Source organism: Plectropomus leopardus, chromosome 21 (genome assembly GCF_008729295.1).
Source record: "Plectropomus leopardus isolate mb chromosome 21, YSFRI_Pleo_2.0, whole genome shotgun sequence".
Taxonomy (NCBI): Eukaryota; Metazoa; Chordata; class Actinopteri; order Perciformes; family Serranidae; genus Plectropomus; species Plectropomus leopardus.
The window spans coordinates 5,355,602-5,381,674 of NC_056483.1; the positions used below are offsets into that span (position 1 = coordinate 5,355,602).

At 40.3% G+C, this 26,073-nt stretch overlaps 1 protein-coding gene across 1 annotated transcript in view; it reads left to right on the plus strand.

Annotated features, from left to right (window-relative positions):
- The window catches only part of LOC121960971 (cadherin-7), an 86,295-nt gene extending 60,875 nt beyond the window's left edge, over nt 1–25,420 (plus strand). The window contains exons 4-9 of the mRNA XM_042510875.1: nt 13,352–13,519; nt 16,047–16,234; nt 20,183–20,436; nt 22,238–22,374; nt 24,427–24,548; nt 25,412–25,420. Coding sequence (XP_042366809.1) covers nt 13,352–13,519; nt 16,047–16,234; nt 20,183–20,436; nt 22,238–22,374; nt 24,427–24,548; nt 25,412–25,420 — 878 coding nt within the window. The remainder of the gene's footprint in view (nt 1–13,351; nt 13,520–16,046; nt 16,235–20,182; nt 20,437–22,237; nt 22,375–24,426; nt 24,549–25,411) is intronic.
- Nucleotides 25,421–26,073: the final 653 nt, after the last annotated feature.

Here is a 26,073-nt window from a genome sequence, read left to right on the forward strand (position 1 = left end):
ATTTTTCACACTCAGGCAGACACAGAAATATGAGGGATGCTCGAGAACAACAACTCCGCGGTGACCTGTGAGGTTTGCTGTAAACATTCAATAAGCCTAACCACCGGAAGAAAACGGAGCATTCACGAAAAATGAATGTATATCACAAGAAAGGAAATGACTTCATACTGTGTTGGCATAATGGATGTGGTGTCTGAGGAGGAAAAGATGTTTTGAGCATCAAAATTTTAGCACACTTAGCTGTGAAGTCTCCGCAGCATCACAGAATTTCTATGTTGTTTTTCACTTTCCGGAGACCTTCGACTAATGAAGCCTCCCGCTGAAGCTTTCATTAGGGAACATTTCCGTGTTTCCATGTTTTGGGGGCGAACATTTACATGTTTTACACACTCTAAATGAAAAAGTTTCTCATGGATACTCTTTAAGCTCCGGCAGGTTCCTCTGGGACTTCTCTGAGACTGTAAATCTTTGATTTTAAGTGATTCCTCATGGCTGCTTAGAAGCTGAAACTTCTGTGGACTAATTAATGTGTTAAAAAGCTGTGATCACCTTCCTTAAGATGAGCTGGTTTGGGACTTGTGAATTATTTGTGCTTTAGTGTTTTTTTCTTGCTTCCTTTCTGCAATTAATTAAGCTGGTGATCAAGCACCTGACATCCATTAATGTTGGTAAATCTGCTCCCTTTTTTGATAATTTAAGCAACAAAATACCTGGTAATTCGGCAGGTTTGGTCCAAATGTAGCTTAAACCAGACCATATTAGTCCATACACGTAATGTTTTCATCATAAAACACCCACTTTACTAAATATTTTAGAAAAATGTATATATACAGTATATATATATATACTCTTTCTTCTTTGTCTTTGCAATGAATGAAACCAAATTTTATGACCATTTCCAAGACTTTTGGATTTAATTACCTACTTGTATTCATTCATCTTCATTGATGTGTTGCTGGAAGCATGTCTTCATTTCACTAAATCACCAAAGCATCCCATTTCCTTGATCCTGTATATCCGCTGTATTTGCACAAATGAGTTTGAGTGGTCGATGTGCCCTGACAGGACAAGCTTTTATTTGAAACCTGCAAGTTATTTATTTTTATTTTTTTTCTGCTGTTTGCTGTTGAGGAGGTAGCATTGAGTGGGTTTCCTTAAGCTTTTTAGCCAAACTTGAATATATTATGTGCCAAGGGAAACTGCATGTTTGACCTTTCTTTCACATACTTTTTTTAAAAAAAATACATATTATTGTTTGATTATTGTTTAATCAAGGATCCCCATTAGGAGCATATGAATGTGTCTTCCTGGGCGGTGCACATTGAAATACTGTACAAAGAATAAAAGAAAAACAAAAAATAAAAGAACAGACAACTTAAAATATAAAAACAATCACCTAATCAATTTCTTTCAATCAAGTGAAAGAAATTAAAGATGATGTGCTCGTAGACTAAGCAGTACAAATCAGTACAAATAAACAAAGCAACAGAAAGAGAAAGACAACTACAGACATAAAGTGATACAAAGGCAAGCAGATAAAACAGATAAATTTATAAAAGAATTTGAGGATTAGAAAAGAACAAAAGTGTGTACATGTGCTTATATTGTTTTTTTTGTGTTAATATTATTTTGTTTATAATAATATTATGATTATGTCCACTTTAAAGGCAGAGCTAAAACCACGTTTTTTCAAAACACTGAGGAGATGACCGGCTGAATTTGCCTCTGAGGCTGTTTTATTCTACTAAATTTCTAGAGTGAGAAGACACCACAGAATCAGTGTATTTGCACAAATTAAATACCTCTGGGTACGGACATCTTTTTCTGACAGTTGGCACTTAAAAGTGAAGAGCGAAAACATAAACTAAAGCTTGATTTGATATTCTGTCTCTCTCAATCCTTTAGCAGTTTACAGTACAAGTTAGTAAATTATTACCATTGTGATGCCATTTCCTGAGGGCTGATGAGGAGGCTGCAGCTCAGGTGGTAGAGTGTCAGCACAGCCACTAACCCTTTACAACAATTTTCTGGTAACTTTTTCACAAATTTTATGGCCATCCCTTGTTAAGTTGCTCATAGCCTTCTCCACATGCTTATTAAAGAAATCAAGCAATTTGCTCCAATTTCAAAGGGTTAATCATAAGGTCAGTGCTTTGATTCCTGGCTCCAAATTTTAACGTGTCCTTGAGCAAGACGCTGACCCTCAACTTCCTTCCAGTGTGTGAAAGAAAAGGTGGTTTTAAGTGTTTCTTTAGGTTTAAGAATGTTGTAGCTTAAAGCGTAAAACTTGAAGCTCACAGATAAATCCCACATTGGTGCTCTTTCTGTAGGACAGTGGCTGGTTTATTAACCTGTCAAACAACACACACACACACACACACACACACACACACACACACACACACACACACACACACACACCTAAATGTGCACTCAGACACAGCCCTTGGGCCCCTGCCAGTGCCTCAGCTTTCTGCCGCCCATCTCTGCCTGACCACGACTGATTACACTTGGCTCTCTTTCCGTCCGCGCACAATGTGATTGGATCTCACGGTTATGAGATGCAATATTGGTGTCAGAAGTGAAAAGCATGGATGGCTGTCAGACAGGTGTGACTCCATGTGGGACCTGATGTAGGGAAGCACAAAGGCATGTTGTTTGACAAGAGGAACCTTAATAACAACCCGGTGTAAAAAAACCATGGCTTATAGAAGAGTAACTTGTGTGTCTTGGGGGAAATTCTGCAGGCTTTTACAGCAGCATTGTTACTGTGAAGAAGTCCCTGTTGGTTTGTGGAAGCTCCTCTGATACATTTCTTTTCAGATTTTTTTCCACCTATATTGCTTCCTGAAAAAGTACGAGTCACAACTGTAATTGAGAGAAATATTAGGAAGTCTTCGCCTGGTTAGCTTCTTCTTCATCTTAATTTAGTTACCTTTCAAGAAGAACTACCTTGGGGAAATAAAAATTTATGCTACTAAAAAAATGCTCGGCTGGGTTCCTGTAAAAAGATCCTGTTGTGTCATCAACTTTTAACTCTGAATCACATTTTGCAAACTTTATTTGTGTATTGGTGGTTTACTTATTTACATTTCTAAAACATTACAGGTCCGATAAAGGGGTCAACCCTGTGTTCCTTAAACACTGTTTTTTGTTTTTTTATTTTTTTATTAGCACCTATGATTTGTTTTCCCCCTGTCCCAAAATAGACTCTTTGTTCCCTCAACAACTTTTTTTTTTTTTTACATCAAATACTAGGTCCTTTGTTCCCTCAACTCTATGTTTCCCAATGAACTCTTTCTCCATCCCAAATAAGGCCCTTTGTTCCCTCAGCACTTAGTATTTTTCCTCTCCCAAATGTGCCTTATGTTCCCTTAGCACTCCCTTGTGATTTTTTTCCATCCCAGAATAGCCCCTACGTTCCATCAGCCCTTTTAGGTTGGGGGAATATAGGTTTGAGGGAACATAGGGCTGAGGGGACATAAGGTTGGGGGAACACAGGGTTAGAGGAGCATTGGGCTGGGGGGACATAGGACATAGATTTTGGGGAAAAAAAAGAAACCAAGGGGTTGACGGAACAAAGAGTTAAGGGAACATCAGGTTAAAGGAACATAGACACACTTCCCTGACAAAGTATCAGGTGAGAAGCAGTGTCCAAAAACAATTTATCTCACTTACTGCTACTTCTTTGTTTTTAGAGATAAATTAAAATGATCAGCGTGTAGAGAAAAAACGTTCCTCATTTATCATGTTGTGTCCAAGCAGTAATTTCTAAAACAGGGTCTGACAGAAACTTGACCACTTGCCTCCGGCTCTTCAGTGATCTTTAACAAAGTTTGCGAGAACACTTGAACCCATCGACGAGCCTGGAGTGAGACTTCATGACACCAATACCAATTAGAGCGAGAGCAGACATTTACTTAAGTGATGTTCAAACAGCATGTCTGGCCCATAAAGTCCCCATTACTCTCATATCAAGTTTTTCTTAGAGCCATTCAGCTCAATGAACAGAGCTCACACTTTCGCAGCCTCACTTGCTGACGTGTTTTTCATTAAGCTAAGTGGATTCTTTAAACCCCAAGGTTGATATTTCAAAAGCTTTAATGGGTTTTGATTGCTCACTGTAAGTGGCCTGTGTTCTCCTACAGTAGACTGTGACATGAACCACTGTCGGCTCCTGCTACATGCCATTCTCTCCACTGCGAAACAACCAGCATGTTGAATGAGACATGATGCAGGGATGTCGTCAAATGTCAGTCTGCCTACGTTGTGTTTTTGCATAGAGCTGTCCGTGTGCTTAAAGCGTCTATCATGCCATTCTTAGATCATAAGACTGACTGTCATTTACATGTTTTTGTTTGCATGTTGATACAATTTTACTTTTACAGATTTTCCATCACATCACATAAGAATTTAGAGAGGTTTATAAGCATGTCATACAATAAGAAGAAATGTGCCTGTGCAGTTAAAAAAGAAGTAAAACGCATCATAGCTTAATTTCAGTGCTGGAAAGCAACAAAACACATTAACTACTGCTAGTAAGTACAGTTTATGTGCTTTACTTAAGTACAGTTAAGTATTTACATTTTTGATAATCTCAACATTTGGAGACAAATATTCTATTTTTACTTATGTCATTCTGTGTCCCCTCTCTCAATTGGGACGTTTTTGCGGGTCTGTGAATGCAGGGCAGGTGGAAGTCTTCTATATTTCCCTGCTTTTACTTTTGGTACTTTCAGTATATTTGATGCTAATACATTTGTGCTTTCAACCTACTTAAGTAAGAGTTTGAATGGAGGAACTATTTGTTAGTGAGTATTTCCTGACTGTGTAATTGCTATTTTTACTTAAGTAAAAGCTCTCAAGTAAAAGCTCTTAATACTTCTTTTAACTTCTGGTTTCAATATAAACAGAAGTTTTGCTAGGTCTGGTAGGGCTTTATTGTATTAGAGTTTATGTTTTGTACTGCTCTGTCTCTATTTGCTTGTTGAGTTGTGAGTTTTGTGTTCTTAATGTACGCATTTATTGTTAAGTTTTTCTTTTTTAATTTTCTCGTTATTGAGTTTTATGTATACTAAAGGCCCATCGAGGAGTGGGCGTTGCAAATTAGCATAGGCTATAAATGCTGTGGTGTGTGGCATCATTTCATGCTACACACTTAGAAATAGGCATTAAACAACTACTACAACTGGTGACGAATGTTAGTAAATGTTAGCCAAATTTAAATAGATATTGTGTAACTGATATTCCCGAGTTATTTTATAGACTTAATGATTCTTCTAAACTTGTGCTACATTTTTACATTTGCTATTTTTTACCGTGTTGCCGAACTGGCTGCTGTTAAGCGAAAGTTACATAGTCCTGCTATAATGAAGCCTGGAGGAGACACACATCATCTGTGGGCCAGTCAGACCCTGAATTAATAGTGTAATTAGTGTTTGTGTTGGGGGAAATAACCTGAGCAAAACACAACTTATTGCAAAATCACTGCAAATGATAAGTAGCAGTTAATGAATGCATGTCAAACAATGCAAACAAGAAATAAGCATTTTTTGAATAAGTCATTTTTTGCAGAGTCAGTCTATCTAAGTTAGACAAACTTTTGCTGAACTGTGAGTACACTGGAAGTTACCGGATAATTAATACATTTCTATCTATCGAGCTATCTATCTTTATGGAAAAACACAAAGTGCACTGAATGAGTCTTTTCTCAGAAAAGTCTTGAGTTTTTTGGGGGTTTATTTTTCTTTGAAAAATTGCAGGCTGGCTTCAAGTGGCTTTGAGTTGTACAGGTGTTAAATACTGTTGCTGCCTCCCGTACTGGCTGTGAAAGGGACCCATTGTTTGTGTTAACTGTTAGTTTTTAACATATTGTCAATACCATGTATCTTTCAGGCTGCACTCGGGGGGTGAGACACCAGCTTTTTAGACAGCGGACCAGGATTGAGTGTTGTGGGATGAGCGTTGTGCTTCTGCCTTTGCAAGTTACTAATTAGTCCCATTTGCAGCACACGCCTGGGCCATAGCAGAGGGTGACTTTGACAGAGTGCCTGGGCTGAAATACACTCTAAGCTCCACACTGCAATACTGCGCAAGCGATTAAGTGGCAGAGGGCTAATGGTCAGAGGGGGGAGGAGGATGTGTGTGACCCCAGTGTTAGGTGGGTAGCATCCTGGCTCTTTTTCGTCTAACAAGTCTCTTTACTCTGGTTCTTAATCCCAAATTGAATCTACAAGGTGCCCTTGGGAAAAGTACTTAATCCTGAATAGCTCCAATAACTTCGAAGCAACACATAATGTCGGCAAAATACATAAGTTGAAGCGCCTAAAGGTGCTCAGTTAAGACAGTATTTTGTAATATATATTGATTGATAGCTCGTGGTTTAGTTTGAAGGTGAAGCTGAAATGTGTTAAGGACTGCGTTCTAATTGATGGCAGGCTCAAGGAGGTTTGAACAGCTGCCTGCAGCTCCATACACCTTGGCGATACGGCAAGTCCTTTAGAGACAATTATCCGCGCACATTAACACTGCTAAGCATGCATGCATGCTCAGAAGCCTCAATGTCTGGAATAACAAGAGCAGAATTTAGTTAGTAGAAAACGCCAGGTGCTTGAATGAGAGGATTAATTACACTCTGAAGGGGGTATTTAAGATGTGACACGGCTTGCCTCTCAGAGCAACACGAGTATGACATCTGAATATGACAGGCACTCAGGTGAGAGGCGCCCGGACAGACCGAGCTTTGTCTCTTTTCAGCCTGAGAATCTAATTAAACTGCAAACGTTCAAACAAAGGAAAAGGCCAGGTCCGATCCCTGTGTGATCATTACATGTTAGATTTTGACGCAGAGGTCGGGGGGGATGGGTTTGCTCCAATCAACCTATGATTAAGATATTAGGGTGACCTTTTTAAAGGAGCAGTGTGTAAGATTAAGTGGGATTTAGTGGCATCTAGAGGTGAGGGTTGCTGATTGCAACCACCTGAAACTTCTCCTGGTAAAAATTCCTTCAATGTTCATTGTTCAGGAGGTTTTTAACAAGAGCCAAAATATTCACGGAGGTCTCTTCTTCACCAACACCAACAGACCTGGTGACTAAAACCAGTAAAAGCACAAAATAAAGCAGTTTTATGTTACAATCCGTGTTTTTCCTTAACTGTTCAGCATCAAAGAAGAGCTTCTAGCTTAACCCCTGCTTATGTGCGCCCATTTTTTTTCTGATAACTCTAAAAAGTAATTCGGGGGAACTATCACAAGCACCTAATTAAATTCATGGTTGCAGAATAAAAATTCTAATTTACTGATTTAGATCATCTGCCAGCCAGCTGTAATGGTGTTTGAACAGTTAAAATTGGATATATTTAAAAAACACCTGGCAAGCAGGGTGAAGAAAAAAAATCTGCGTCCTTGAAAAGTCATGGAAAAGTTTTGACATTTTTTCTCATAAATTAATCCAAACTATGACTTGCCGCCAGTTGAAAATATGTTTGGCAGGTGGATTTTTTCATCTGATAAGTCAAAAAGTTAATTTTGGTCTTTCCTATCTGGAGCCAGTGTTGGTTTGTCTGATCTGGAAACACAGCAGTGCAACATGGCAATTTATTTATGTTTTCTCTTTATACAAGGAACTGCTCACTATGTAGACATAAACGGCACTTTCTGAGGTAACACAAATAAACACAAATATTCTTATGTTCAGGTGATGGTACTCTAAAGAAAAATATTCCATATCTGTCAGTATATCCTCCTTAATCCTACACACTGGACCTTTAAACCCTTGCGTACTTGCCTTAACCCCCCCTTTTTTTAAAAGGTTGTGTTGTTGTGGCTTTGTACTTGTGGTGGCGACTGCACTAAATTGAGAACATTACAGCTGAAGGCTAGATATAAATCTGGCTGCCTCCTGTAATATAGAGAGGGAGATGCAATTTTTCAATTCTAATCACAAACAGCAACACACCACCTGGATATGTGCACAGATGAGCGCACTTCCTCTCAGCCTTAACATCACAAATGAATAGATCCTGTGCTCTATAACATGTTTGGGTCCTCTGTGTTGTGGCCCTCTTCACACTGAGCAGGTATAGTGACCCGTGATTAGAGAATGATGCTTGAATGTCACTCTGTAATAAACTAACAGGGCAGGAGGTTTTATTCCCTGTTTGTATGGCCTGTTTTTGTGTTATGGGACCTATTCTTTATAAGCGGACCGCCCGGGGGCTCGGCAAATCACATACTGCACCCTTCATGTTTAAGTGTTCGTCACCTTCATCAGTACCTCTCATAGCTGCACGCAGAGCCAGAGGCTTCCTCCCAAAGTCTGTACTTTTATTTCCTCTTCCCAAGACAAATGTCAAGTATCTGGGCTTTAGCAGGGAGCATGGCCCACCCGTCTGCCGCCAGTGGTGTGGAGACAGCTAGATAAATGCACGGCTACAATGCGTCTGGCTTGCACCGGAGGCAAGGAGTCACGGCGCAATGCGAGGCCGTGCCGTGATAGCGACAGAAGGATTTTAATCATCGCCGCTCCCCAGGAATGACACCAGCGCCGCACGGGGTAACAGAGATAGAGAGCGAGGGGGGCTGGCACCCAGCAGACAAACAACAGTCTCGTAACATCGGCGTGTGGATTAGCAGTGTCGCTCAGTGAGAAGTATGTGTGCTTGTGGCCAGGCGGGAGGAGAAACATGTCTCTGTTTTTTTTTTTTTTTTGCACTAGAATCAGGATTCATGGCATCATTAACCACAGCCAATATCTCTCCGGCTCGAACACACCAAGCTGATATTAAATAGTATATCAATTGTGTGTGTGAAGCCTATCTATGGTTTAGTGCGACCATTCATTTGTCTCACTGCCGGCTACACAAGCTTTTTCTAGTTTATTTCACCTTTTAGGAGCCATCCGTTGCAGCTGTTATTATAATCCAGCCATTATCTGGCTTCCTCCTCAGCTTTGCTTTTTCCGAATGTTTAAAGATAAAGATGCCTCTTTCAAGTCTAGACATGCATGCTTTGTCCCTGTGGTGATGTTGTATGGAGTACAGAGCAGGAAAAAAAAATGTTTTGTTCTGTTTGTATCTAGCTAGAATTATGGGAGCCTCGCTGCCTTGGAGGCTCGAAGTAACCTTTTCTGATGCAACTCAAGTAAACAGGGTTCACAGGTGAAGCTGCAGTGAGCACCAGAGCAGTGGTGGTGCTCTTTAATTGGCTACGGGCTTACACTTTGTAAGATGCGACAGCGGAGTGATGAAAGGATGGATGGAGGATGGATGCAAGGGATAAACGGAGTAGATGGAAGAATGTCCACAGCACCGACATAGCTGCCTGTAATTCTCGGCATAAAAGCATCCAAAAAAGAAGCAGATGACATGTTTTGACTTTGTCATTGAGGCTTTACCAAAGGAGAGAAGGGCTGCCTTGTTTTCCCTCACTGCTGCATGACAACGTCCCACTGTTCATTATTCGATGCAGGAATGAAATGGCATGTTTTGCAGAGCAACAGCAAAAGATTATTGCTTTATTGACCACCGTCATCCCACTGCAAAGCCCACTGGCAGCGACTTTGGAGAAAAGAAAGTGGACAGCTCACTATAATTTAGCTAACTGAGCCATTTAGTTAGAGCAGCCAATAACAGTTTTCAGCTGGAGGGACTGTAATGACATTAATAAAGGATGGCAGAGAGAGAAAATTAAACACTTAATGGAATTGTTTATTTTCAAGTACACCCGCGGTTGACGGTCAAAAGGCATCTTCATTTTTCTCTTGAAGTCTTTTGACCCACTTTCCCTGATTTGTTTGTCTTTCCTCCTTTGTTCCTGGAATTGCAAATACTATGTGCATGTGTGTGTGTATGTGAGAGTGTGTGTGTGTGCTTGAACTTGTACTATTCTTGTGAGAACCAGTAAGACTTTGCATTTTAAGTAATCTTTACTTATGTAAAATGGGGTGGGCTAGGCATGCAGTTTGGTTTTGTATGCAGTATTCTGTGGTGAAAGAAGTAGTCAGATCCTTTATTTTAAGGTCCAGTGTGTAGGATTTAGGGGGATATATTGGCAGAAATTGAGTATAACATTCATCACCATGTTATTATTATGTTACAATAACATGAAAATATGAAACATTGTGTTTCGTTTCCTCAGAAGGAGAAGTTTATATCTATATATGGAGAGTTTCCTCTTATACAGAGTCTATCATGATGTTTCTACAGTAGCCCAGAACAGACAAACCAAACACTGGCTCTAGATAGACTGGCTCCATACATGTTTTTTGAGTTTCCGTGTTGTCGTCAACCACCAAGGTTCTCCTACATGCTTGGCACAAAGGAGAAGTTTCAAATCTATCTGAATCTAAATGGTTACTTCCTTGCCTGAAAAACAATAAAAATAGCTTTCCTTTTAGCTTTAAAACAGCTTTTTATCAAGTAAAGGATAATGAAGCTGGGAACTCTAAGCAAAGAATCGTGCTTTTGCTTTTAAACAGAAGAAAGAGCATGAAAAGATGCAATGCAGATGTGCGTGTGTTCAGATAAACAATAAAGTGAATGGGTTAGGACCACTATCATGTTGGGAAGACTGCTTGTCCAACATAGGAAGTCAGCTCACGCACCATCAAACACAGACTGGAATTATCCGCTTACTTGGGTGGAGGCATATGAACAGGTATCCTTCTGTCTGCTGGACGGATAGTATGGTATTATTGGAAAAAGGAAAGATTTCTTCACTACATTAATGGCCTTTAAAGACAAACCCATGGCTTAGCTCCCCTTCATGTACACACACACACACACGCGCACACACACACACACACACACACCCATGCTTTTGATCGCTTGGTTCCAATTACAACACAGCCTCTTTTCAACTCTTATTTTACTTGTACTTTCCACTTTTTTCTTTTTTTTTGTCAAATTATTGACTTCGTTTTCTGTTTGAAGATCCTTTAATCCTTGTTTTATGTTTATTTTTATTCCTAAATCTTAGTAAAACGTCCATCACCAAACAAAAAAAAGTACTGGCAAACCTTAATCATGCTATTGATTGCAGTTTATTTGACATAAACCCATTCTTGGTGTTTCCTTATCTGAAATCAACACAGTCAAGGGCAAAGCTGATTGAGATTCTACAATACAAGTAATGAGCAAATAAAAAGTGGTTTTTTTTCATCCTCGGGAGATTGGACCTCAATTACATGTCAAATTTCTGTGTAATTTAAAGGATTATGAGAAATTCTTCAGGTGCTGATGCAAAGCTCAGGCTGCACTTTGATCTGCTTCATCATGCTGTGAATGCGATAAAGCAACTAAAAAATGATTCATTTATTCAGGAATTGTGTGCTGCGGCTTTGTGTGTTTCCTAATAAGTAATCTTCCATGTTCTGTATGAATCTTTAATAAGTGGCGTTTAATGAATGAAACACATTGTGTGGTAAGTCATTAACTGTGAAAGCAACAGTGATTGCTTTTGAGGGATTAGGACACTTTCTTTGCATTTAAATGCGTGGCGTTAATTTTTCTGGAATTATCATCTTTGTAGTCCGGAGATAAAATAGAGATTTAGAAAAATGTCATTAATGAAAAAGATTATTCTGCAAGCTTTTTAGTAGTTTGTGCCTGTGTACCACATCTTGGCTTAGCTGTTTCGTACCGCGGCTCAGGTGCAAACAGATAAATGCCAGTCATTTGATGCCGGTGTTGTCACATCTCTGATCCCTTTCTGATGACAGATCAATCATGACAGCAGACCAGACAGATAATGCCTCCCCTGGCGGCTAAAGTGTCCCCTTGTATGTGCTCACTTTTCTGACAGCGTCTTAACATTAACCTCATCATATGTCAGACTACCAAACTATTTGGAGTGACAGCACATTTGAGGGCACGTAAGAGTCACACTTCATTGCTGTTGTGTAAACAAGCTACCATCCATGATGGACACCCACCCATTAACCTCGAGTCATGTGTTTCTGTAATCACTTCTTGAAGGGTGGATGTGAACAGGTTCTTCCAGTGTGAATTTATATTTTTAGACCATCCATTTTGACATGAATAGAGCCTTACTGTACTTGACTGGTCTACTTGTCAACCAACGTGGTACTTGAAATAATTTCAGGGCAGGAAGTGTAATTTTGTTGATGTCTTTTATTCAGTTTTGTTTAGTACTGTTGAAGCCCTTTTCATACTTTTGTATTAAAAACCAACATTTGAAGCTCTATGGCAAAGTACATTGACGGCAGTCAGTCATCTTGATAGAAGAACTAGCAAAATATAGATGAAAATAAACAAACACAACTATCAAAGCATAAATAGTATTTCTCATTATAAATTAATTGTAGAGCTCAACTAATAAAAAAATAAATAAATTAGGAATTACAATTTGATTAAAAAAGACCACTCACTGTTGCGTGTTCATGGAGTGCATAAAAACTAGCAAGAGAAAAGAAGGGTCTAAGAGTTGCAAACTGTTGAATAAAGAGTTTAAATAACTGTTTAAACCATTTATCCATAACTTTTACTGACCATTTCAAGTATTGTAGTTGAACTCATACTCAAAAAGTATTGGTTGTACATTTGAAATAGCTAGACGTAATGGATAATAGTTGAAAAATTTAGCTAAAAGTTATGGACAAACGGATGAAATCAGCTGAAAGTAACATTTATAGATAAATGGTTGAAATAGTTAACCTTTGCTAAAAGTACTGGATAAACAATTAAAATATTTACATAAAAGCACTGGAAGAATACTTGAAAAAGTTAGCTAAAGTAATGGTTAATTTAAAATAGTTATCTAAAAGTAATGGATAAACAGATGAACCAATTATCTTGAAGTAACAGATAAACATTTTAAATAGGAAGAGAAAGTAATAGATAAACTGATTAAATAGTAAGCTAAAAATATTAGATTAAGTGTGGAAAAGGTTATCTTAAAGTATGGATAAATGGTTGAAATGGTTAACATTTACTAAAAGTAATGGATAGACATTTAAAATAGTCATCTGAAAGTACTGGATAAATGGCTGATATAGTCAACATCTGCTACAAGTAACGGAAAAACGGTTGTAAGTGGTTGAAATAGTTAGCTAAAAGTAATAGATAAATTTATGAAATAGACAGATAAAAGCATTGAAATATTGGCTGAAATCTGGTGGTAGCATTAATGCCAACTTTTTTAAATGTACATGTCAGTGTTGATTTGACCAAATCAATCACACACTGACAGTTATTTACAGAAACATTGTAGGCTCTCTGGTTCAAATAACTTAAATAATATCGTGTTTAAAGTCAGTTCGGATGTGGAGCTAGATGAAGCCTATGAGTTAATCTGTGGGTTCATTATGTCCGACTCTGCCTCTCTCTTCAGGTGTCATCAGAACGGCTCTGCCCAACATGGACCGGGAGACGAGGGACCAGTACGTGCTCGTCATCCAGGCCAAAGACATGGTCGGCCAGATGGGCGGCCTCTCCGGCACCACCTCCGTTACTGTCACGCTTACCGATGTCAACGACAACCCGCCTCGATTCACTCACAGTAAGACTCCTGTTCCTGATTGTCCCTACAGGGTCAATTAGGCTTGTCGTGTACAGTACATGCCATGTTTCAACAGCTACTCAGCAATCAGAGTAAAACCACCAGCTCCTTGCTTCATTTGCATGTGTTTTTGTTCCAGCTGAATGGGGCTTTAAAGATCTATTATCGCTGAAAAACCACTTGAACTCAGAGAATTAAATGAGGGCATACTTTGTACTGTACGCAGGGCTGGAATGTTATTCCACCCTTGAAAGTAAATCATTAGAAAATATTAAATTTGCTGTATTGTCTGTAACAACACTTCTCCTGTAATGTGTGCTAGAATATAGACAAACAGAAAGTACTCAGAAATCTTAAAAGCCAAACACACTCATTAAATCTTCACCGTTAAACTTCATTTCTGAGTTTTCTAAGGTTAAGTTAACTGCCGTCCTAACTCCATTCCCTCGTTATCTTTGTAACTTTGCTGCATTTCAGAAAACATTTGGACTTTTTACGCGTAAATTAAAAAACAGCCTTCCTGCAAGGTGTGCACCTCCTTGCTTTACTCTTCATCAGAGCTGGGGGCTGCTTCTGCGTCGGATACCAGGATCAATCAGGCTCCGTTTTTTTGTTGTCAGCCTATTTCACGGGCTGCAAATGGGTTCCAGGCCGAGCTTTAAGATTCAAAGGCATGCAGTGCTTCTCATGATAATCCGAAGCGCCCGGCAATCGGTTTACCGCTGATAGCCCAACCACTGTCTGGCTGGTGCACTCACCACTGGACTGCCATGAAGCAAAGTCAATTTGCAGGCCCCTGGGGGGGAAAGAAAGGTTCAAGTTTGCACAACAAGTCATCAATGCCGTTTTAACCCAGTGCTGTCACGCTGGGAAGAAAGAGACTTTGGAGGAGTTTGGGGTTTTGCTCCTGCTGTCGTGCTCGCAGGGTCATGGGTCAGAATCGATAGACCATTATGGAGCATCAGAGCTGATAGAGTCCAGGAGCCATAGCTAGTCCTTGGAAGAAATGAGAGAAGAGAAGCCAAGGTTAGCTGCATGAGTGGACAGCCAGGGTGGGGGGAGGGAAAAGAGCAGGGTATTGAAAGGGTAGGGTAGGTACATGGGGCAAATCGGAGGGAGGAAAGTAATTCTTCGGTCTTTTAAAGAGCTGCTATTCCACGGCAAATTAAAAAGCCATTATAAAGATTACATGGCGGCAAACAATGTCAGGCAGATTAGCATTTAGACGGTGGCTGAGGGAGACACTGTGAGGAACACAGAAAGGTCTGGTAATGAGCTCCGCCATGGTGATTGGAGAGATTATGATTATGAATATGATTCCCTTCTTTATTCTTATAAGAGTACTTTAAATCCGAGAGGTCAGACAAAAGCTCAGGGAACACAATGGAGAGTTTTGGAGTAATAGAATCTTCAAGTGGACATTTCATCCCGTGAAAAGGTACCAAAGGGATCTAAGCATGGCTCGACTTACCTTTTTTTCCTTTTTCTTTATGTTTCCGTGCCAGCGATAGCCGAGGCCAGAAGCATTATGTTTTCAGGTTGTCCGTCCCATTCTTCTCACAATATCTCAAGAACGCCTTCAGGGAATCTCTTCAAATTTAGTATGAGCATCTACTTGGACTCAAGGATGCAGCGATTAGATTTTGGTAGTCATAGGTCAAAGGTCAAGGTCACTGTGACCTTGTATGTCTTGTTCTTGTGAATGTGGTATCTCAAGAACACATCAAGAGAATTTCTTTAAATTTGGCACAAACGTTTACTTAGACCCAAGGATGAACTGAGTAGAATTTGGTGATGTAGGCTCAAAGTCACTTTTTTGCTAAATATGTTTTTTGCCATAATGCATGAATTCATATGCTAAAATTTAACACAAATATAAGATAATATTTATATCCAAAAGCTCAAACATCATCTTCACTGTGACACTATAATGTTACAAAAATACTTTTCTGGCCCTTACTCAGCATTGCCTCTTGGAAACAGAAGGAGAATCATTTGGCAGGATACTAAATTGGTAATACTAATTCCCACCTTGAAACTGTGCTGATTATATAGATCTTCTTTTCTGCGGAGGGAAGATGTGTGTGAAGCATTCATGTTGTCACAGACATGGATGTAAACTGTAAGTGTAACTTAAATGGTGTGTAGAGGTACACAACTGTGTGGCAGTAACTCTAGTTGGGCTATGTTTAGAGGGTTCTGTATTTTGCTAAATGTATTCTCTAAGCTGTAAAACTTGCAGAAATATGGCAGCCAGAATTAGTCTTTGCTTTCTTAATTGCATGTTTTTACTTTCCAATCTCCTTCTCCGCTGCTTCTGCTGCAGTGTGAAGGGGAAGCAAAGTGCTTTATTCCATGTGTGCCACTACTGCTGCCTGTCTGTGTTATGCAACATGAATTTATTGAGGAGCCACACAGCCAAATCAAAGCTGAAGGGGTATAAGAAAAGCTGAGCTGCTTGAAGGTGAGTTGGTGGTGAAATAAGCGCATCCATTACAAGCATCCGCTCCTGTCCTTCCTCTTCCAGAGAACTATCAGTACACGGTGCTGGAGTCGCTGCCGGTGCAATCTGTGGTGGCCAGAATCAAAGCGGCTGATGCTGATATAGGCTCCAATGCTGAGATGGACTACAGGATCATGGACGGCGACGGGCCCGGCATGTTCAACATAACAACAGATGAGAACACACAAGACGGGGTCATCATCCTTCTGAAGGTACTGCATATAAAACGGGATAGAAACGAAGATGGCCTCTGGTTTTGTCAGAAACTGAAACCTGCGACAGCCTCCCTCCACCTTAAAGTCAGTGAGACATAGGGCAGAATTTTCCAGCTGTTGGGTAAGCCCTGTACTTGAGCAGGCGGTGTGGCATTGAATATTGCTCAGAATATTGATTGAACTAGTGTGACTATTGCACACACAGTTAAATGCTTTTTCTACCTGCAAATACTTACAAAGAAATACCACAAGATCAAAAGACTACATTTTTCTTCCTGCTGGATGCCAACTCCGACTGTGAAAGCTGCATTTATGCATTTATTTTTTATGTCTAAAATCTAACATGTTACCAGGAAAAAATAGTGTAGTAAACCAACAGATATGAATCAATCTTAAAACTCTATGGTCCCTTTTTAGACGATCTATTGCGCACGGTCTAAAGCGGAAGGAGCAAATGCGTTTAGGGCTTGCCGAAGTCCATTTGGCTAGTTAAACGCGGATAACCTGGGCGCAAGGTGAGGCGCACGGCGCAGAGAGGTTGAAATTACACTCTGAATTAGTCATGGGTGTGTTTTGGGGCAGAAAATGAATCAACCAATCTGTGTGTCAGGTGCCATTCTCTTTGAAAACCAGTGCGTCAGGAAATGGCATATTGCAATCTAAATGACGGATTTGGCGAATTACAGATGTAAGAGGTGTTCTGCTGAAAACACCGATCTGTTTGTGCGCGAGGTGAAGGCCCGCGAGCAGATAATTTGCGGAAGTAGCAGATATGCACCCAAAGCAGCAGAGGTAAAGCAGGCATGAGAGGACATGGCGGTGTAGGTTCAATAATTTTTTGGGACCTCCACAGTGGCCTTTAAATGCAAATGATGTGAGGAGGAGGGGTAAACGAAGCTCGCCGCTCAGCCTTAAAATCAAGCAGAAACGTGAGGAGCCAGCTGATCTCACAGTGCACGTGTTGCTGCTGGCATATTTGGGTTAACTGGCATCGGCACACGCAGGTAAACCTCAAGCCTTCCTACTAATGTGCCCGCATGTATGTCCACATCTATATCAGTGTTATGCAACACACAACATACCACAAAAAATGCTGCGACTTTGAGGGCTGTATTATGATGTTCCACCTGACTTATCCAAACATCTGAACCGCGTGCAGGCGCATCGTGCCATCTGAATAATCCACCCTTTTAATAGCAGGATACAGGCTGTGCCTTTGATTTCAAATCAGCTTTTATTCATTCAGTGGCACATTGGCTTTAGGGTCTGACACTAGCAATGGCATTTGCGTTGCGCCATGCGCTGCCTTGCGACAAGCGTAAAATAGAGCCCTACGTCATTTTAGCCCCAAACCAACAATGAATGATCTCCAATAAGTCCCCATTAAAGAGCTGAGTGCTATGGGATTTTGCGTGTTTTCTGTAAAATCGGCAAGCGAGGGAAGGACTGGTTGCAGTTGCTAAAATAGATGCTGAAGCCAATCTGACGAAGCATAAAAACGTGAGAGTGAGCTTTGTTGTTGACCAAAAAACATTAAAAATACACATCCATGAGCCACATCATTGCACTCTGTGATGTGTTCCTTTATTAGGATTAACCTGGGCACTGTCATTTAGTTTGAGTCATCCTTACTTCTCACACTGTCCTGCAGCTGTTAATATTTATTAGAGCATCAAATGTGTATTAATCTGAAGCAAAACATAGTCACCAACAAATCCACTATTTGCTCCAGTTTGAGTATCATTTTTTAAGAACTACAGAACCCTGCAGTTTCAGGACCCTAAACTATTTATCTGTGTCTTGTTATTAAATATTAACAGTATTTAGTGGGAGTTTATGCACTAGGGACAGACTCAAACATTTTTGGTTTTGTTCTTTTCATGGGATTTGGCAGCAAGACAAACGTAGAGAAACTCCAGCCTTGTACTGTAACTCTGGCCTATTTGGATCTGTGGTGTATTGGATAGTGCACAAGCGCAAAACTGTAGTGCCTGAGGAAACAGTGATCCATTCTTTGGTTAAAGTAAACAGAAAAAAACATAATGGCACAATTTCACATGCTTTGTTTACTGGAGGATATTAGCAGGACTGCCTCTTTCTGTTTCCCTTTCTCCTCTTTAACCACCTCACTTGGTTTCAAATTGTCTTCTGCACCTTTAAGTGATAATCACTAACGACAAATCAGCATTGACTATCTTGAGAACCTTTGATTGAAGTAAACATCCCATGGCCACTCTAAGGTTTGCTACCACAACAGCTCCACACAGCACAACAGTATGGAGATCACTGTTAAGACTGACAAAGGAAAGAGAGACACTTAAACACGTTCAGTCTGAGTAAAGCAAAAATAAATATGTTTAATAAGTCTGTCACACCACAGATAAGTATGTTATTGTCCACACATCAGTTTTCTCTGCTCTCAGATGCTTGGGTTGTGTCAGCTGAAGGAGCTGAAGTTAACCCTAACAGTAGATATGGTAACATTATATCATATATTGTTGTTATTTCACTCACCCTTTGTCTGTGAGTCTCGATTTCACGACGTTCTACAAGCCCTCTTTAGCCAAGTGTACAATTTTAGCCTGTTTTTGATCCGATTTTTGAGCTGCGCTACACACTTTAAAGTCAGAAACAGAATATTTCAGCAGTTTAATTGAAATCCATTGAATTTGACTGGACAGCTTAAAAGGGGGTGGTTTAGAGTTTGGCACGATATAGAGCTACAGCCAGCTGTCGGCTCTACAATACACCTCATTCGTTAGATGCCATTAGATGAGAAGGACACAGAAGAAATTAAGGAGTTAGAAATCCACTAGGTTGTATTAAGAATGAAAACAAAAGGTTTTGCCCACTGATATCCAAACATCTTCTTAGCTCACTGCTCTGCTAGCTACTACTACCTACAAACAGAGAAGTCTGGTTTCACAGTGTTGTAAAACTTTGTGACTGCAGGATGAGCCATCAAACATTTGAAGCTGTTATACAGGAAGAGAATTTTAATGCAAAAATACCATGATACTGATTTTTTTTTTACATATAATTGACACATAAAAAGAGATAAATTAACACAGGGAAGCAGGAATAAAACTGTGAAAATGTAGTTTTCATTTCATGGGTACCTTAATAAACTCACCATGGGAACCAAGATGCTATAAATAGCATCATTGACATCCGCCTACATAAGTAAAATAAAACATCTCAAGTTTAATGTGTAACAAAGCCACATTCATTTACACAGGAAATTTCTTGCAAATTCTTGCCTCACTTTTGGACGCCCCGGCGCTCGTGGCTCACACTTTACATTTCATGGTTTCAGAGGAGTTGAAATGGGCTCCTCAGGCCACATGGATGTGACAGTTCATTGCTGCAGCTCTTTTATAACAGAGGGAGAGCCATTGTTGGACACTAGCAATTCTTGTCAGATGGGGCAATTTGACCCTTTGTTTGTTTTGCACCAAACTCAGACAATTACAACATTGGACAGTCACTGACAATGAAAGTGTCAAATCAGTGTGCTCCTGCGGTTTATTATATGTTGCAATGCGGAGCTCGATAACCCAGACAAAATGACAAAATGTTCCAGAAGCATTCATTTCTGAGTGCTTTTCACCATGTTGTGTGTCTGTCTGAAAATCAATATTATTGCATTCACAGCACAAAGTAACTATAATCCATCAGCAAATGACTTTGTTTAAATCTGAGTGTGTTAAATTGAAATTGGTCTTTAGAATCCACATCCTTAATTTGGATCAATATCTCTGCATTGTAAGAATGATTTACAAATTTACATGCATATATAAAAACCCTTGACTGGCTACAAAAATGTGAAGTAGCCACCGCAGTGTAGTCTTCAAGTAAAAAGCACTGAACGTTTTTTCCACCTCTCTTATTCTGGCAAGAAAAGTGAACATCTCTCATGTATGTTGTGCATTCTGTCTCCTGCAGCCTCTGGACTTTGAAACAAAGAGCAGCTTTTCTCTGAGAATCGAGGCCACAAACAGGAATATCGACTCCAACTTCTTGAGCCTGGGCCCTTTTAGCGACACGACATCAGTCAAGGTGACGGTGGAAGATGTGAATGAGCCGCCCGTCTTTTCCACACCGCTTAGCAAGATGGTTGTCTCGGAAGACGCCAGAGTGGGCACCTCAATCGGGAGAGTCTCTGCCCATGACCCTGACACTTCCAACAACGCCATCAGGTACCAAAGATTTTCTTACCAGCTATTTCATTAATCTTTAAGCCATTTCAAACAGTGAAATATGCTCTTACTATCCCAGATACAGCTCCCAAATAAAGTACACACAACCAATGTGTGTTCATAATTCATTCAACCATATTGTCTGCAAACACACATAAATGGATAACCGAAAATGTCAGGGGGCTTGCTGGCCTTCACTTATAAAATTTCACTCAAGTTAACATATTCTGACCAGGAGGAGACTCAAGATGACCACAAAGAGACACAACCAACTTCAAAGAGATGAAAAACAGCTTCAGACTCACAAAAAGCATGAAAAGGGTCAAAATAATCACAAAGAGCCAAAAAGACTGCAAAATGATGCAAAGCAACCACAAAAAGACTCAAAATATTTACATAGAGACATACAGAAATTACAGAGATGTTAAATGACTACATAGAGAAATAAATAGTGTTAAAGAGATGGAAAGCAATCACACAGAGACTTTAAACAACTACAGAGATGCAAAAGGGCCACAAAAACCCCCAAAATGACTGCAGAGAGACTGGAAGCAACTACAAAGACCATCAAAAGGACTACAAAGACACACAAATCTCATCAGAGATACAGAGAGCAACTACAAAGAGACTTAAAACAACAACACCAAGAGGAAACAAACAACCATAGACACAAAATTAAACTGCAAAGAGACACAAAGCTACTGACAGATGCATAAAAACAACAAAGAGATGCAAAACAACAACAATCAAAATGCTAAAAAACTATTAAATCCGTGCCTTGCTTCTGTCTAAGAGGTGATGGAGCCTTTTGCATGTTTGTGCTCAGGGGCCCTTTGTGTCATAATCAGCCCATACAAACACAGAATCTATAGACCCTGGAAGGTCCCCAATGTGGCTGTCGGAAAGACAATGCCAGATGGTGGGAGGGCCGAGGAGTGCAGCATTTGCAAAAGTGAAATGCCATCTTGAGCGAGAGAAGGGCATTCCTGCAGGAGGGTCAAGACTCAACACTTGTGTCGTGGCATTTGTGACTCAAAACAAGCACTCACATCGGCAGTCTGTGGGGTGTCACTCCCGAGAACTCCTCCTATTTTGCATTAATTGAATGAATATTGTATGGTATTCATGCTTGGTCTGTTAGGATTGTTAGTAATCTTAATCAGAAAATCAAATTACTGCGCTATTGTAGCTGTAAATTGCCTCTTTTTGCTCCTGTGACTGTTATCGGCGTCTGCAATATATTTCACTACATCTGTTGAAATTAAAATTATTGTGGAACTAATGCAGCCACAAGAGTCAAATTACATTGCAATAATACCCTTTGGATGTAGGCTAATTGAAGTTGTAATTTTCTCTAGAAATACGAGTTGCTGTGTATTGAAAGGTTTTGATCAGTGTTGTGTGCTGAGGGACAAGAAGACAGACTTCAATTTGATCAAAATTTAATAGGGTTTTGTTTCACTTGTGCTATGAAGTTCCAAGTTCCTGCTGCACGTCTGAATCTAAAGTCTGCACTTGTGTTAACCGTTAACCGTTAACAGTTTGAGATTAGATCGGAAAACATCTTACATCGTATAAAGTGTGAACACTCTTCATTGATGATTGATTAAACTTATCTTGGTATCAGCTGAAAATATTCAGTGTGAATGCTGCACAGTTTGATTGAACCAAAAAAAATTTCTCACATGTAAAAGGAACACTAAAATGTCAAATCAATACCTCTGTAAAAAAGCAATTTTTTTTAAAGTGTGTCAACTGTGTGTGTGTGTGTGTGTGTGTGTGTTTGTGTATTTTTGTCCAGGTACTCCATTGACAGAAACACAGACTTGGAGCGCTTCTTTAACGTGGACGCTCTGAGTGGGGTCATCAGCACGGCCAAGCCTCTGGACCGAGAGGTCAACGTAATTCATAACCTCACCATCTTCGCCATTGAGAGCCGTAAGTTGACTCACAGCACACACTTTTAAATCTGTCGCACCTGTCAGAGCTGACTGTTGACACTCAGCAGTAAACTATCCCTTTAACAGATGTTTGACAGCGAACAAACAAAACACAACGCTCACCAGCAACATTTGGTGTCAAGTTGATCTTCCACAAATAGGCTTTTCTGTCTTTTTTGAGATGTTTCTGATTAACATGTGATACAACTTGGGATAGACAGTAGCTGAAGAAGTGTCAATGATGAAACCAGCACCTTTCTGAAAAGTTTTCAACTAAAAGACTGCACAAAAAAGCCAGAGCACTCTGAAAAAAGACCCTGGGTGCAGGAGGCTACATACGCTCTCCTCATCGGGAACAATTGAAACAAGATGTTGGCGCTCATTAAAAAAAACCAAAACGCTAGTAGAAACAGATTATTAAAAGGTCTTTATTTTAAGACAAGTGGACGCCAAAGAAAACATTAAAGTCAGTATTTTCCACCAACCAACTGAGCAAATGTTAGCTTGATTAGTCATTTCATCCTGCAAAATTGATTCCCTCTGGCAAGAAATGATAATCCTTCTTTTGTTTACCCCTATTAAAATTTAAGGACCCACTGTTTCAAAAAGTTCTAAGAATTTGTAGTGTTGTATCATCCATCAGGATTTAGCAAACAGTCAGTGTACTTGTTTGAATCTAAGGTTTTGTATGCTTTCTCATTTTCCTTTTATCCTCTTCATAATGTCTGACAGCCTTCTGTGCAGAGGGCATTGTGGTTGTTGGGGTTGTTGTAGGGCTCTTGGGGAATGTTAATGCACACACAGGGCGGTTGTTTTGACCTCCACATGTCCCTGAGCCGTGGGGACGAGATGCTGACTAAGGGTGGGCGATCTCACCCACGGGTGAACTATGTTAATGTGATATGAAAAAGTGCTGCCCGCCTTTCTGTTCATGTCTCAATAGCTCGAAGGACACGAGTGCCTTTTTTTTTCCTCCTCCGGCCTTTGCATCGTTCCGTTGCCGTCATGCAAACACAACGGACAACAATCATCAGCACAGGATCGGCAGAGCGCTTTCGACAGCTGCGTCACATCAGTATAAGTTAAAGAAGACAACCAGCCTGTCAGTGCTTCTGCTTTCACATCTTCACACTCAACACTGTGTGAGGAAGGGTATTCATCTTTCTTCAAAACCTTTTTATCACTCTTTGCTTCAAAGATGTGTTTTTATTTACATCTAACAGCACACAGACGCATTACTCGGTTGATTCCCGAGTGTGAGCGCTCGCCCGATATAGCAACAAAGAGAAGGCAGCATATAATAATAGCCATATGAAATGTCACAACAGTCCCTCATGCATGAGGTACTGGCTTCTGACACATAGTGACACTTGAGCGCTGTTTCCAGCTGAAAACATCTTTGAGTTCACTGAGTGGCTACAAAATCCACTGCCCCGTGTGCCTGATGACAGTATTTATAGTAAATAGGTTCTTTGTAACTGAAGAGAGTGCAGGGACTCTTTGGTTGAGGGATGTTGTGCATTTGAGCTGCAGTCACTCACATTTCATCCGCTCTGGCCAGACCGCGGCAATGACAAGAAGCCTGTGGCCCGAGGCTCCACGCGTCCTTTTTATCACCATCAAATCAGCCGGCCCGAATGTCACCGCGTCATCTCTGGCCGGCATTGGCGGCGACGCCAGGCTAAATCATCATCTTGCACTCAGACGAAGCCATTTAGCCATCAGTGTGTGTCAGGCAGACAGAGGCGTGAAGCCACACAGTGCAAGATGGCTCGTCCACACACGCAGCCTCTCCCCCGACAACGAGTGTAATCACTTTGGCTGATCCGCAGCAGAGTGGGTAAGGACGCCAGCTGTTGGAGGCACACTGCATATTTCATTACAACAGCACTTTTTTTCTGCCTTCTTTGTGATTAATTAAAACACATGAGAAAGATCAATATTCCATAAATTGGCCGAGTGCACCAAGGCGAAGTTAAGGCAGAATTAAAGCAAAGAAAGTTTGCTGAAAGCTTTGACACAAACTCTCTTCTCTCTCTTTCTCTTTCAGAGGACCCAACCCAAATTGGAAAAGGCATCGCTCTCATCACAGTGCTGGACATAAATGATAATGCTCCGGTCTTTGCCATCGACTATGAAACTCTCCTCTGTGAAAACGCCATGCCAGGACAGGTAAGACCCAGAAACGGCTCCGCGGTCGGTCCAGCCTTCCTTCCTTTTTCTCTCCCCACGCTTGCTTGAAGTTTGACTCACAAAGACAGCCCGCTGACTCTCAAAGCCATTAAAACTCTTTCTTGTTCCTCAAAACAAGTCCACTGTGCACATATCCACTTCACAGCTCGAGGTCATCCCAGGGAGACTGCATCATTAGTATGAGACACATCCTTAAGATTTAATAGCAGGTATTGTAGCTGTTATCGTTCATTAGAGATGTTACTCTCCTTCCATACTGTCAAAGCAGACTAAATTAATGACAGCGCTTGACTCTGACTGTGGTCTTAATCCAAAATAATATCACGGCGTAATATGATACCTCGTGCTGCTCTGCCGCGGTTTGACTTTCCGTCCTGAAGCTTTGTGTAATTAGATGATCGCCACAGAGGCCAGCGGGGAGGAAAAAGCATCACAAAAAAGCGACCCGGAGTGATTTGAGGGCTTGAAGATGTAGTGATCCAGGGAAAAGGAGAGAAAAGGAGGCATGCATCGCATTTTCCCTGTGTTTAGCATTTGGCCTCATTGTTGCTAAATGACTTGTGTGTCTGCGGCGGCGATTCATCTGCTCTTGGCATTTGGAAAATACAATCAGAGGCGAAGGCTAAAGGAGGCGTGTCGACCTGAATAAGTACAATTGATCAGAATGATGCATTGTATTGGAAAATGGCTATTAGGCCCTTTTAAATATGTTATTTGCATTCATATTTCGGAGTTGTTTGTCACTGTGCTCACGGGAGGGTGAGCAAAAATAGCAAATGGTGTCATTTGCAGGAATAAGAGACCATATTTCATGTGTGCATTTGTTTGTTGTGGTTGACCAGGATGTGTAGCCTCACAGGTGAAGCTTCTTGAGGTTGTTGCTCGCTGTGTTGTGTTTTTCTGTTTGTCTCTTGTTTGTTTTGTTTAGACTAAGGGTTCGTACTGTTATGAAAAACCTGAAAAATTCATGGAATTTGCAAATAATAGTTCCAGGCCAGGAAAAGCTTTGGGGAAAAAGGCCAACATTTTTTCTTTAGAAATTGCCATAAATAAAAAAAATTACCCCCCATCTTTTTTTTAAATCGCCAAAATTATTTCAAGAAAAAAAAACACTGTAAAAGTGTTAAAATAACAAAAAACAGCCATTTTTTCAAATTAAGAAAACGTAATATCTTTAAAGGAAAAAAATTGCCACACTTTTTTCTTAAGAAACAATATTTTTTTTAACTTGTATGCCCCTCCCCTAAGCCCCCTCCCCAAATAAAAACATCGGTTCCTCCTAGTACTTAAAAGGTTATTTGACCAACCTCCCTCTTTTGCACCACTCCCTCCCCTCTCATAAATTACAAACAGTCCCTTCGTTATATTCATATATGCAGTTCTGATCCTGTTCTAACTTCATTATTGTTTTAAATAATATACATTTCAAAAAGCTATCATATAGTGATGAAAAAGACTGATAAGGAGCATTGATGGCCGTTTCAGAGTATGTATGGTCTTTAAA